At 41.3% G+C, this 13,671-nt stretch overlaps 1 protein-coding gene across 1 annotated transcript in view; it reads right to left on the reverse strand.

The window, feature by feature from the left end:
• Positions 1–284: 284 nt before the first annotated feature.
• Positions 285–13,671, reverse strand: part of HTRA2 (HtrA serine peptidase 2) — a 34,740-nt gene continuing 21,353 nt past the window's right edge. The window contains 2 exon segments of the mRNA XM_030190872.1: positions 285–1,965; positions 7,589–7,684. Of these exon segments, the coding sequence (XP_030046732.1) occupies positions 1,800–1,965; positions 7,589–7,684 (262 nt within the window). The 3' untranslated portion in view covers positions 285–1,799.

Raw genomic sequence — 13,671 nt, forward strand, 5'->3', positions numbered from 1 at the left:
GCACCACCTGTGGCAGAAAGGAGAAACAGGGACAAGTAGTTGAGAGGGATTCCACTAAGAAGCTCTTGTCATCAGGGAATATGTAATCACAATTCAGGAAAATGATATGGCATATTTGGTTATAAATTAAAGGTAGTGATTGAAAGGAGTGGAGGAGTGGCCTAGTGGTTAGGGTGGTGGACTTTGGTCCTGGGGAACTGAGTTCGATTCCCACTTCAGGCACAGGCAGCTCCTTGTGACGCTGGGCAAGTCACTTAACCCTCCATTGCCCCATGTAAGCCGCATTGAGCCTGCCATGAGTGGGAAAGCGCGGGGTACAAATGTAACTAAAATAAATAAATAAAACCATAAAACGTTTCCATGGACCCTGCACAATCCACTGGACCAACCCTGTGGCCCTCAGGTTAAGAATCCCTGCTCTATTGAGGGGCAGCACAGAGGGAAGGCTGGGTCTTGGTGGAACTAAGGTGAATTTTTGTCACTTTTATATCAGTGGTAATGTTTGTGGTTTGTGGTTGTAACAGATGTTGAGTTGATGTTTCAATGTTACTCATGTGGTGATTCCAGTAAATACAACACAAAACCCTGCAGTACAGCTCTCAGAGACCATTTGAGCACCATTATTACAAGCAACTTTAGAAGTACAAACACTTAGAGCCATACGTTTTTGCAGAGGTTATGCACAGGCCATGTGTTTCAAGCTGCATATGTAGCACCAAACTGCATAATGCAAAAATGCTTCAGGTTAACAGTTCCTATGCCCTAGTTTATTAGCCTTCTTCCATATCACTTATCATATCACTTATCCTATGAAATCCAATGTATATCACCACCATAATTCATTACCGGAGCAATATTTAGTTTGCACTGAAATAGTTGGGTAGGTTAATCTTCTGTGTGTATTCAATGGGAAAGGGGACTGGAAGATCACACATCAAGTTCTCTAGTTTTACTTTTTTGCTCTACAAGTTTTTGTTTAAATAGGAAAGGATTCCCATCTGAGAATAATTAGCATTAATCTTAAAAACCAAGGCCAATTAAATATATATATTGAAAAAAATATGTAACACAACCCTCGTGCAGGAGCTGCCATTATAACAGCAAGGCATGCACAAGCTACTACCAAATTTGTTTTCACATGATTTGTGACCCTCCCCCCTCCCCCAACCAGTCAAACTTTAAAATGTATCCTTTGACAAAATTGTAAGCAGCTATGAACTTAAAAACAGACACAGAAAGGATTTTGGTAATTTGGACAAATAGTGAAGGGTTCAGGTTTAAATGCAGTTCTCTACTCCCATCCTGAAAACAATCAGGGTGGTAAAGACTAGACCATGGGAGATGCATAGTCATAAATGGTTTTGGTTTTTTTGGGGGGAGAGAATGCCCAGCCCTCACTGCATAAAAAGCCTGACTCCCACAGTAGTCAATGCTATTTGTCAAAATAATTAGCTTTTCACTTATCTGTTGTCAGATAATGAAACAGAATAAGCCTAGCACAAAAGGATTTGCAGATGGCTCAAATCATTTACATGTTATCTGGATTCTGTTGTAGCCCAACATCTGCAAACTGGCACAGTGACTCACTCGTTCCTCTATAAAATGTACAACATTTTGCAAAGAAATGTTGCTTATAAGTCAAATCTGAAAATGAGGCACATATACAGTGCACCAAGTTTCCCTTGTTCTGATGAATAAGGGAGCTTTCCCTGTTTGCCCATTTTCCTGTTGACTCCAGGCCACGCTCATGCACACCAGACAGGACTGTCTACCAACAGCTCAGGGACAAGGATCCTCCTTTACTCTACATACTCAGGTGTGACATTCACCATGAGCATTTCGTAGCTGCGCTTCACTACCATGGTAAGGCTCTGCTGTGTGTGCACAGCTTCGTAGATATCCTCTGCCGTCTTCACTGTTTTTCCATTGATCTCCAAGACCACATCACCAGTTTTCAGACCAGCCCTGTGCACAGAAACAGAGTTAAAGACAGCAGGGCAAGCACAAAAACAAACAAGACAGTCTCTCCTAGCAAATGGATTCAATTTCAAATCCTTTTTGAAGAGATGACCGGCTCATTGCACTTTGCTTCTAGGCTATGCTTCCCATTCTATTTGGAACTCTGGGAACAACTAAAAGAAAGATCTCATCTTAGTGTTTTGTGGTTGTCTTTTATGTTTTAAGTTATGTAAAGTATCTTTTATTGATTACGCATGTATATATGTTTACTATTGTAAATAAGCTTTAAACTTAGGAATATGCGGAATAGAAATATTTTTAAATAATTATTTTTAGGAAGGGTGGGTAATTTCCAGTGCACAGCACATTCAGAGGAGGCCCAGCTGCAGCCTAATAAACAAGACACACCTCAGCCCTTCACTAAAGGGAGGAAATTAAATACAGCTTGTCACAGAACAGTGTGTTTTAAGCCTGTAAAATTACCTTTATTAATTCTTGGAGTGCATTTCTCTAGTTTGGCCAGCAGAAGGCGCATGTTATGTTTTAAGCTGTTACAAAGAACTGAACTTTCCTTCTTTTAGTCAGCACACAGATAAAGGAAATGCCTATGTTTTTTTTTTTCCAACTTACTGACTGGGCTCTGATTGGAAATGCCTAGTGATGTAACCAGATTTTTTTTTTTTTTAACTTGTTGAGGCGACTGGGATTTGATTGGTCCAGGATCTTTTTTTCATTTGGATTGTAGAGACAGAAAGCTCTTTGCTGAAGCCCTATAAAAAATAGTTATATTACTGGTGAGCAGCTCTAGCTCTATGTCCTGATCTCCCCAGGTACTTTCTAGAAAGTAAAAAGATGTTTAGTTAGTGTTATAATTACTATTTACTACTACTACTATTTAGCATTTCTATAGCGCTACAAGCCGTACGCAGTGCTGCACAAACATAGAAGACAGTCCCTGCTCAAAGAGCTTACAATCTAATAGACAAAAAATAAAGTAAGCAAATCAAATCAATGTGTACAGGAAGGAGGAGAGGAGGATAGGTGGAGGCGAGTGGTTACAAGTGGCTACGAGTCAAAAGCAATGTTAAAGAGGTGGGCTTTCAGTCTAGATTTAAAGGTGGCCAAGGATGGGGCAAGACGTAGGGGCTCAGGAAGTTTATTCCAGGCGTAGGGTGCAGCGAGACAGAAGGCGTGAAGTCTGGAGTTGGCAGTAGTGGAGAAGGGAACAAATAAGAAGGATTTATCCATGGAGCGGAGTGCACGGGAAGGGGTGTAGGGAAGGACGAGTGTGGAGAGATACTGGGGAGCAGCAGAGTGAGTACATTTATAGGTTAGTAGAAGAAGTTTGAACAGGATGCGAAAACGGATAGGGAGCCAGTGAAGCAACTTAAGGAGAGGGGTAGTATGAGTAAAGCGACCCTGGTGGAAGACGAGACGGGCAGCAGAGTTTTGAACCGATTGGAGAGGGGAGAGGTGACTAAGTGGGAGGCCAGCAAGAAGCAGATTGCAGTAGTCTAAACGAGAGGTGACAAGGGTGTGGATGAGGGTTTTGGTAGAGTGCTCGGAAAGAAAGGGGTGGATTTTACGGATGTTGTAAAGAAAGAAACGACAGGTCTTGGCGATCTGCTGGATATGAGCAGAGAAGGAGAGAGAAGAGTCAAAGATGACCCCAAGGTTTCGAGCTGAGGAGACAAGGAGAATGAGAGAGCCATCAACAGAAATAGAAAACGGGGGGAGTGGGGAGGTGGGTTTGGGGGGAAAAATGAGAAGCTCAGTTTGGTCATGTTTAATTTCAGGTGGCGTTGAGACATCCAGACAGCAATGTCAGACAAACACGCTGAAACTTTGGTTTGGATGCAAGGTGAGATATCAGGGGTAGAAAGGTAGATTTGGGAGTCATCAGCATAGAGATGGTAGGAAAAGCCATGGAATGAGATTAATGAACCAAGGGAAGAAGTGTAGATAGAAAAGAGGAGGGGACCAAGAACAGAACCCTGAGGTACGCCGACAGGCAGAGGGATAGAAGTAGAAGAAGATCCACCAGAGTGAACACTAAAGTTGCGGAGAGAGAGGTAGGAAGAGAACCAGGAAAAGGACAGAGCCCTGGAATCCAAGTGAGGACAGGGTATCGAGCAGTATGCTGTGATCGACAGTGTCAAAAGCAGCGGAAAGATCAAGAAGAATGAGGATGGAATAGAGACCTCTGGATTTAGCCAGTAATAGGTCATTGGAGACTTTAGTAAGCGCAGTTTCGGTTGAGTGGAGAGGGTGAAAACCAGATTGTAGTGGGTCAAGAATAGCATGTGAGGAGAGAAAATCAAGGCAGCGGTGGTGAACAGCACGCTCAAGTAATTTGGAGAGAAAAGGGAGGAGGGAGATGGGTCGGTAATTAGAGGGACAAGTAGGGTCGAGTGAAGGCTTCTTAAGGAGAGGTGTGACCACAGCATGTTTAAAGGCAGTAGGGACAGTTGCAGTGGAAAGTGAGAGGTTGAGAATGTGACAGATAAAAGGAATAAGAGCAGGTGAGATGGCATTAAGAAGGTGGGTGGGAATGGGATCAGAGGAACAGGTGGTACATTTTGAGGAAGAAAGGAGAAGTGTAGTTTCCTCTATAGTAACTTCAGGAAAGGAGGAAAAGGAATGAGGGGGAAGGAGAGAGAGGGGAACGGACTAGTGGAGGGAGAGGTGGCGAGGTAGAGAATTCAAGGTTTATCTTTTGAACCTTGTCGTGAAAGAATTCAGCAAGGGTCTGAGGAGATAATGATGAAGGGGGAGTTGGGGGAGGGGGCACCTTGAGGAGAGAGTTCAATGTGGTGAAGAGAAGTCGAGGGTTAGAGCCAAGAGAGTTGGTCAGTTGGATATAATAATCCTGTTTGGCGCATAAAAGAGCAGATTGGAAGGAGGTCAGCATGAACTTAAAGTGTAAGAAATCAGCAAGGGCCCGAGATTTCCACCAGAGGCGTTCGGCGGAGCGGGTACAGGAACGTAGGTAGCGGATATTAGAAGTCAGCCAAGATTGGGGTTTTGTACGCCTTATAGGGCGGTTCATCAAAGGTGCAAGAGTGTCTAAGGCAGAGGATAGAGTATTGTTGTAAGAAGAAACAGCCTCGTTGACAGACGTGGATGGTGCCACAGTAGAGAGGAGGTTTGAAACCTGGGAGGATAGAGATGAAGGGTCAATATTGTGAAGATTCCTAGATAAATTAGATAAGATAGGGAGGGAGGAGATTTAAGTGTGAAAGTTACAAGATGGTGATCAGAGAGGGGAAGATCAGAGGCAAGGAAACTAGAGGGTGAACAGTTGGAGGAGAAGATGAGATCAAGACAGTGACCATTTTGATGAGTGGAGGCCTCTGAGGAGAAACCAGACAAAGAGTGTCCCAAACTAGGGAGAGTGGAAAGATGGCGACCTGAAGCTCTTAAGTTCAACGGCCCAGCTGTCCTCTGAAGTTTTGTCTTGGTTTACTTGAAATTTCCTCTCTGCAACTGCAGTTACCTTAATTGAGAGGAAGGGGCCAATCGGGGGTCAGCCGCCGATGGCCAGAGTTTTGTCCCCTGTGCATCAAGTGTGGAACCGCTGCTTGACGAGCTGCCTGCAGATGACTAGGTTGGCGAGTCTTTTGATTAGCGCCGGCGAAGTAGTGTCGACGCTCTTGGGACCTGGAAACAACTTCATTGCTCTCGAATCATTTAACCACCATGTCCAAAGGAGTGGAAGAGTGAGTTAGGAGCCCATGCTGAAACGGAAGTCGTTTACAGCTGAACCCGAGTCGGCGATGCCACTCCTAAACCCGTAAGAGCTATCAGCTTGGAGTTTTTGGCTCCTGTGGAGGTTACATTGAATATCATCTGGAAGGCGCTCCAGGACCTAACAGTGGTAAGTAAATAACTTTCCTTCAGATATTATCTTATTAGTGAGCTACATGGATAACCTAATCGAACCCTTTGAGAAAGAAAAATTGATACAGCAAATGAAGTTCTACAGGAGCAGGAAATGGTTAAGATTTTGAAAATGATAACAGACCAGAAATTTGAACAAAATGAATATTATTACAGATGATTAATATTGTTGTTTTCCTAGAGTTCCAGTTATGACTCCTAAAGGTTTCCTCAGAAATAATTCCTGAAAATTTTGTTATTTTCCTTTTGTAATGATTCCTCTTAGTAATATAAATTATTACTTAGTAATAGTAATTCAAAAGGAGTGAAGCCTGTGAAACTGGGATTACCTTAATCAGTGGGAATTGGATTAGAGACTCAAGTGTTCGCATTGTTAAATAATTTCTGATTTTAAAAGAGAAAAAATGAAATTAGGTGTATTATTTCTACTAATATTGGACAATAAGTACGTTTCCAATGAAATAAATTGAATATACACCGTTTTGGGTTTGAAGAAGCCAACCAGATGATCAATGTGGAATAATGATTCAGATAAATAATAACGGGGGATAATCAGGTTAATACCATGTTTTTTCTGTTTACTGTTGTTTAATTGATCTCCTTGTCTTGTTTCACTCTCCCTATTTTGTGGTCTAAGGAAGAGTATAGAATTACCTGATTGAAATAATTCTTGTGTATTACTTTCTCTGTATTTCTGGCAAGTTATTTTATTGCTTGTAAATTTAAATTCTTATTAAAAAAAAATTAGGAAATTTCTGAAATGCTTGTTTAACAAAATACCTTCAATAGACACTAGAATGATATCTTAGAGATAGGGATCTCTTAAAATTGATAACTGTGTTTATTTTGTATTACTGTTCATGTTGTATTTTATTAAAATACATATACCATAAAAGATTTTAAAAACTGAAAACAATTCTTAAGATTTTTGTCTGTTTTGAGTAATTAGGAATAGAACCTTTTCCGGAGAGGGGAAGGCGGTAGAACTAGAGGACATGAAATGAGATTGAAGGGGGGCAGACTCAAGAAAAATGTCAGGAAGTATTTTTTCACGGAGAGAGTAGTGGATGCTTGGAATGCCCCCCCCCCGCGGGAGGTGGTGGAGAGGAAAACGGTAACGGAATTCAAACATGCGTGGGATAAACATAAAGGAATCCTCCTCAGAAGGAAGGGATCCCCAGAAGCTTAGCCGGCGGTGGGAGGCAGGGCAGACTTATACGGTCTGTGCCAGAGCCGGTGGTGGGTAGTGGGGCAGGCATATACGGTCTGTGCCCTGAAAAAAAAACAGGTACAAATCAAGGTAAGGTATACACAAAAAATGACACATGTAAGTTTATCTTGTTGGGCAGACTGGGTGGACCGTGCAGGTCTTTTTCTGCCGTCATCTACTATGTTACTATTAATGTCAACCTCTTTTTTTTTCCAATCAATATTACTACAGTATGTTAAAATGATTGTTTTATTTATTTTGTGTTCTGTTAGAACTTACTAGTTTCTGGTTTGTGAACCATCTGGAGCTCATGGTCATGAGAGTATATAAAACTTTATTACTACTACTCGTTTTTTCAGGTCACATTGTTTAAAGATATACTAACCACTACAAAAGAATTTAGACTGTTTTTTTTTTTTATTATGCCCATTGACTACTGGGCAGGTATGTTGTAGCCTGTATTCTTGTTCTGCTTCCTTCCCTCAGCCCTCTCTACTCCTTCCCCTTCCACTGACTTACTGATGTGCAGGTGAGCCAATAATAACCTTATGGATCAAAACTCCATGAGACACATCAGGGAAGCTTGAGTCTCGTAGTTTCAGTTCCACCAGAATGCTGTAGAGACAGGAGGAATCAAATATTAAATGAAGAAACCAAGAAGGCAAAAGAGTAGAACAGATGACTGGGGGAAGATGACAGGGAAGAAGAGCACAGAACATACATTTAAAATAACTGTCAATGACAAAAAAAACCCTTTTGTTCATAAAACCTTTCACCACCACAGATATTCAATATGAATTTTCCTCTAGCCACTCCCTACACACCTTAGCATTAAAAGGATGGCACCTTATACAGACCGTGGATGACTGAATTAAAGAACTCAAAACAGTGTAAAGTAAATACTTTACAGTTTAGTCATTTTTTTTTAGCTGCACTTATTACAGTCTTCTGAAAAAACTAAAACCATGGTTTTAAAAGCAAAGATAGCTAACTATATCCAACAGAAAGACTGAGAAGATAACATATTTCACTTTAGTTTACATGAGAGTGATGTTGGATCCAACCTGAAAGATGGGTTTACATTGTATAATCAAGTTACTTACCTGTAAACAGGTCTTCTCTGCCGACAGCAGGATACAAATCCTCACAGCTTCTCCAGTCTAGTTAGGTACTGAAGCTTTTGAGTTGCTCTGTTGGTTATGAACACCAACTCCCACTTGCTATCATCATACAGGACCACTTCAGTCAATTTATTTATCTGAGTAGAATATAACTCACTTAGGAGCTGGGCAGGTATGTGACTGGCTTGTAGCCTGTTCTCCATGGAGAACAGGCAAACACCAACATATTTTTGTTAGCAACTAGCCTTTTGAATATTTTCCTTTTTTGGGGATGGGAGGGGGGGTATCAGCCTGGAATAGAAAAGAAAATGGGCTGAGACTTACTAACCAAACATACCGTCACACTGGGGGTCTTTTTCTAAAGTGTAGTGGGCTGTGAACGTATGAACAGATGCCCATGCTGCAGCTCTGTATATTTCAGCCTCAATGGAAGATCTAAAGTATACTGATGCCACCACAACTCTAACATTGTGAGCTGCGTCATGATCCCATTGACTGTCTGCAGATTCAGTTGTTTATGTGGTTGGTTGTTCTTAATTGTGTTTATTATGTTGATTTTATTATGTATTTTCCAACCTTTACACATTTTACATAATGTGGTATTTAAATCTATAAAATAAAAATAAATGACCATCAAGTGTTGAATCTGCTCAGACAAAAGTGAAGGAAATGCAGTATGATAGCCAATTAAGGTGCACTTGTTGATGGCAGCTTCTACCCTATTTGGGTCAAAAGAAACAAAGTTGGGTGAACTTTCTAAGGGCTTTAGTCTGCTTTAGATAGAAGGCCATAGCTCTCTTGCAGTCCAGTTGCGCAATGTGCTTTCACCTTTATGGTAATGAGGCCTGGGGCAAAATGTGTTGGCAGGATGAAGGACTAGTTAAGATGGAAATCTAACACATCTTAGAAGAAACTTAGGAGTACACAAACCAACCTGTTAAAATATTTAGTACAATGTGGATCAGTTACTAGAGCCAAGACCTTGCCCACTCTGCATGCTGAAGTCACTGCCACAAAAAGATAAGACCTTCTCAATCAGGTACTTCTGTTCACAGGTACTGATCGATTCAAAGGAACTAGGTCCCATGACACTGCAGAAGGCCTGATGAAACCTCAATAGAAGCAAGCCTGAAATGAATCTAACAATAAAAGGCTATTCAGAGATGGTTTCACTTCTACATGCTGGTAATAGCTACTAATTACATTAAGATGCACTCTAATGGAGTTGGTTTTTAAATATGATTCAGACAAATTTAGAAGGCATTCAAGCTGTTTTTGTGTGGTAGGAAGAGGGGTCTAAGGCCCATCCACTCATGGGCTGCCTCAGGTGTCAGTGCTAAAATAATATGCAAATAAAATCATAAAATGTGAGAGATCTAGTAATCAAATTACTTGCACTTACAACGGACTGACAAACTGAAAACTATTGTGTATATAACATACATACATGCATGTATCAGCATATCTGTGCCACATAATATGCAGCATTCCTGAATGTATCACTTTGCATATGTGGTAAGCTGTGTTCAAAAAGCATGTGAAAAAAAAAATTGTAAAGGGTGCATAACATCTGTAGTGTATATGTCCACAGACCATTAACCAGTGCACAATAAGAACGATAGTCCAAATTACATAACTAGTTAGGTTAATAAAATTCACACCTCCCACTGTCCTAAAAATGCTCAACAGCATTACAAGAAACCAGGGAACATTTACTTTTAATATAAGACAACTTACAAAAGCAGTTAAAAGCCTTGCCCTGTTCCAGAGTTCCTGCCTTCCGTCCCTGCCTGCTGCTCCATCCAAATGTTCTTTTAAGAACCACCCTCTGGCCTGTACCTGACTGTCTGCCTGCCTTGACCTCTGGCCTGTTTCTGACCTTGCTTGGTCCTGTTCGCATGCAGCCTATCCTGGACTTTGTCTAGTGGCAGAGTCAGCCAACATCAGTGAGGGCCTGTGCTGCACTTGTGAAGTACAGGTGGTACCAACCTTGCTATGGCCCACGGGCTCACATTCCTCAAACCGTGACAGTATTGGAGAATATGCATACAGAAAAACCCCCCCCCCCCCTAAAGGAGGAAGGCATCCGACACTAGTTTGCTGTGTGATCTGAGCCTGGAGCAGAACCGGGGGGACCTTAACGTTAAGGTGAGTGGCAAAAGGATCCACCAAGGGGATGCCCCACTCTCAGAAGAGCATGCGAGCTACACCCATATTGACAGACCACTCGTGCGGCTAAAAACTCCTGCGCAGGTCTGCCCACCAGGCAGTTGTCCTTTCATGGAAGGTATGTGGCTCGGAGGTCCATTCTGTGAAGGAGAGCCTATTGCCACATTCTCACTGCTTCCTAACACAAGGAGTAGGATCCCATACCCCCCCTGCTTGTTCACATAAAACATTGCAACCGGGTTGTCCATTTGTGTGAGAATAATTTGGTTTTGCAGTCAATCTCCGAAAGCCTTTAGAGCATTCTAAACGGCCCCAAGTTCGAGGGGATTGATATGGAGATTTGTTTCCTGAGCAGACCAAGTCCCCTGTGTGTGAAGGCTATCTACATGAGCTCCCAATCCTAGGCTGGACGCATCTGTAGTTAGCACCTTCTGAGGAGGTGAAATTTGGAATGGTAGTCCCACAGTCAGTCAAATTCGTCCAAATTGTCCACCAGAGAACAGCACGAGTCAACTCTGGAGAAACCCGGATGACATCCACTAGGTTCCCAGCGACCCGAAACCACTGGGATTGTGGAACACCATCTGGAAAACCAGCAGTTGGAGAGAATGCCTTTGCAACCCCAATTCTATCTGTAATGGTGGGTACCATCGGCCTCGGATACAGTAGTGGATACTCAAGATCCAAGGTAGTTATTCCTTCCCTGGAGAAACCACAGATGGTTACATTGGGGTCGCTTTGGGATGCTATAGTGGCAATGCATAATTCTATTGCCTCCTTAACTTCTGTGGTCTTACCTCTAAAAATCAAAAATGTAGTGCTCAAGCGGGACTGGAAAAAGTAAGAGTCAAGTTGCTGACTTTGCAGAAGGTTCAATCTACTGTTGTAAAAGATAAAACGTTTTACTGATAGACGCTTGGAGATTTTGGAAAATTCCTTTCCTTATTTGAATTTACCTTTTTTAAACTTTTCAAAACACCTTATACTGTCAACTGGAGAAGTTCTTAAAAAATACCTGGAAGAAATATTACATATTCCCTAGGAAGCGTTGCTCCCTTTGGCTAAAGTTTATTTTATTTCCTCTAAAACTTTACCTCAGAAGAAAAGGGATGCTTCCATGGGTGCGGCTAACTTAACTCAAGATAGTTTGGACTTAACAGGTTTTTTGGAAAGTTCTGATTCTGAAGCAGTCAGCTGTGCTATACTTATTGCCACCTTCAAGTTTCCTCAAGATCGTAATCATGTTTTGAAACTGTTGTTTAAAAGTGATAACTTTACAGACATAAGGTCTGGGTTTTTCCGGATCGTACTAAAATAACTCAAGAGAGACAGAAGTAGTTTTTGGCATTTTGGCACTTTTCAGTTTCGATATCCATGTGTGGTTGTTTTGGCAACTACTAGATATATGTTTTTCGATCCAGGCCATTTGAGGTTTTTGGTAGCTAAATAATTGAAGCTCTTGTTTATATAGACATGTATTTTCTTTGGGTGGAGGATAACAACTCCTGTGTAAGATATATAGTATGGTCCGACATAACTTCTCATATTTACCTCAGTATTTCTTTATTAGTCACTGTTCCTTCAAGGGTGTATTTTCTTATCTGAGATCTCCCAATTGTGGACTAAGTAGCACAAGTTTCAGATGGTTTAAAAAGCATTTAAAGCTTTTCCTATATTGTATTGCTTTTTGTGCTTTGCCGTTAAGTGTTCTGCTTGTATACTAATTTGTAAATTCAAACTATATATAGCCTGAAGGCTGAGCACATCTCTTTGTGTCCAGGTTTAAATAACCAACACTTTCGTTACCATGGGATTTACATAAGCTGTGCACTGATGTCTATGCGAGTCTAAGAAAGTTAGCTCATGTGCAAAACTAATTTCAACATAGGACACCCACAGCTGCACACAAAATTACATGCAGAAGCTATACTACACTGTAAGCTAAGCCTACCACTTTTTATTACATTGGCCCGAGAGGATAAACACTACGGACCCAATAATCAGCTAGTGGTAATTAGCTTTTTGCTGACCACCGCCAGTGTTAACCCCCGGAAATTCAATGCCAGGCCATGTCCGGGCACCAGCACTGAATTTTACAGGTTTGCAGAACTGGCTAATGCATAGCTGGTTAAGTGGGATATTCAGCACTAAACCGGCTATGGGGCACCACATAAGTTCGGTGTTTCAGCAGCACAAACCAGTTAAGTGCCACTGAAAATGAGCAGTTAGCCCGGGACAGGTTATTTAGCTGGCCAGGAGCTGTTTCTGGCCAGTTAAATTGCTTTGAATACTGACCCCTACATAAATAGAAAAATAGGTCCTGACTATTTGATATTTTTTTTGTTACATTTGTACCCCGCAGTTTCCCACTCATAGCAGGTTCAATGCGGCTTACATATTATATACAGGTACTTATTTGTACCTGGGGCAGTGGAGGGTTAAGTAACTTGCCCAGAGTCACAAGGAGCTGCCTGTGCCTGTAGTGGAAATCGAACCCATTTCCCCAGGACCAAAGTCCACCATGCTAACCACTAGGCCACTCCTCCACTAGACTGTTTTGTCTAGATGAACGTCCGCTATAAGAAGTTTCCCAAAGGGTGTCTCATTTAGGGAGTGCTTTTTGTATCATTCTTCTTTCTTTATGTTCTACTGATCATGGTGATTTTACCTGTTCAGTATTTATTTCACATTTTGTTTACCACATACACAGCCCTTTCAGACAAGCAAATCACTAAAAGCATGAACATGGCGTGTTTATTAACCTATGGCTATTTACAATCACTCTGGATGGTAACTTGTTAAACCCCAAGCTAACCTTTTTTTTTTTTTTACATATAGCAACTACATGATGTAACCTTTTGAATTTCTAAACTGAGCTATTTGCATGTGTGTATATCTACATACACACACACACAGCTCAATTTAGAAATTCAAAAGATCACACAGACTAAAAACAAAAAACTATATACCTCAAAATACATTGAATTTCTTTTCTTTGTGGTATAAAGGGTTTTTCCTGCAATAAAACCCAACTCACACTACCATCACTCTCTCCTCTTGAGGTCTATATAGAAGGGCGCATCACACCCTTCTGACACCAAAAGAAGAATTACAGAATTTAAAACAGGAAGGACCAATACTAATAAATCACCTTTCATGAAAGAATATTGGCATACTTCAGAAGCACAGAGCATATTTTAATGAAAACCTTTCCCAAGGGGAATTTATTTTCCTTAAGGTACTTTCTGTTATAGTTATTTTCTTCCTCTCTTTAATGTGGGTTAGATCTACTTAAAAATTGAGACGGTGCCC

Source organism: Microcaecilia unicolor, chromosome 2 (assembly GCF_901765095.1).
Source record: "Microcaecilia unicolor chromosome 2, aMicUni1.1, whole genome shotgun sequence".
Taxonomy (NCBI): Eukaryota; Metazoa; Chordata; class Amphibia; order Gymnophiona; family Siphonopidae; genus Microcaecilia; species Microcaecilia unicolor.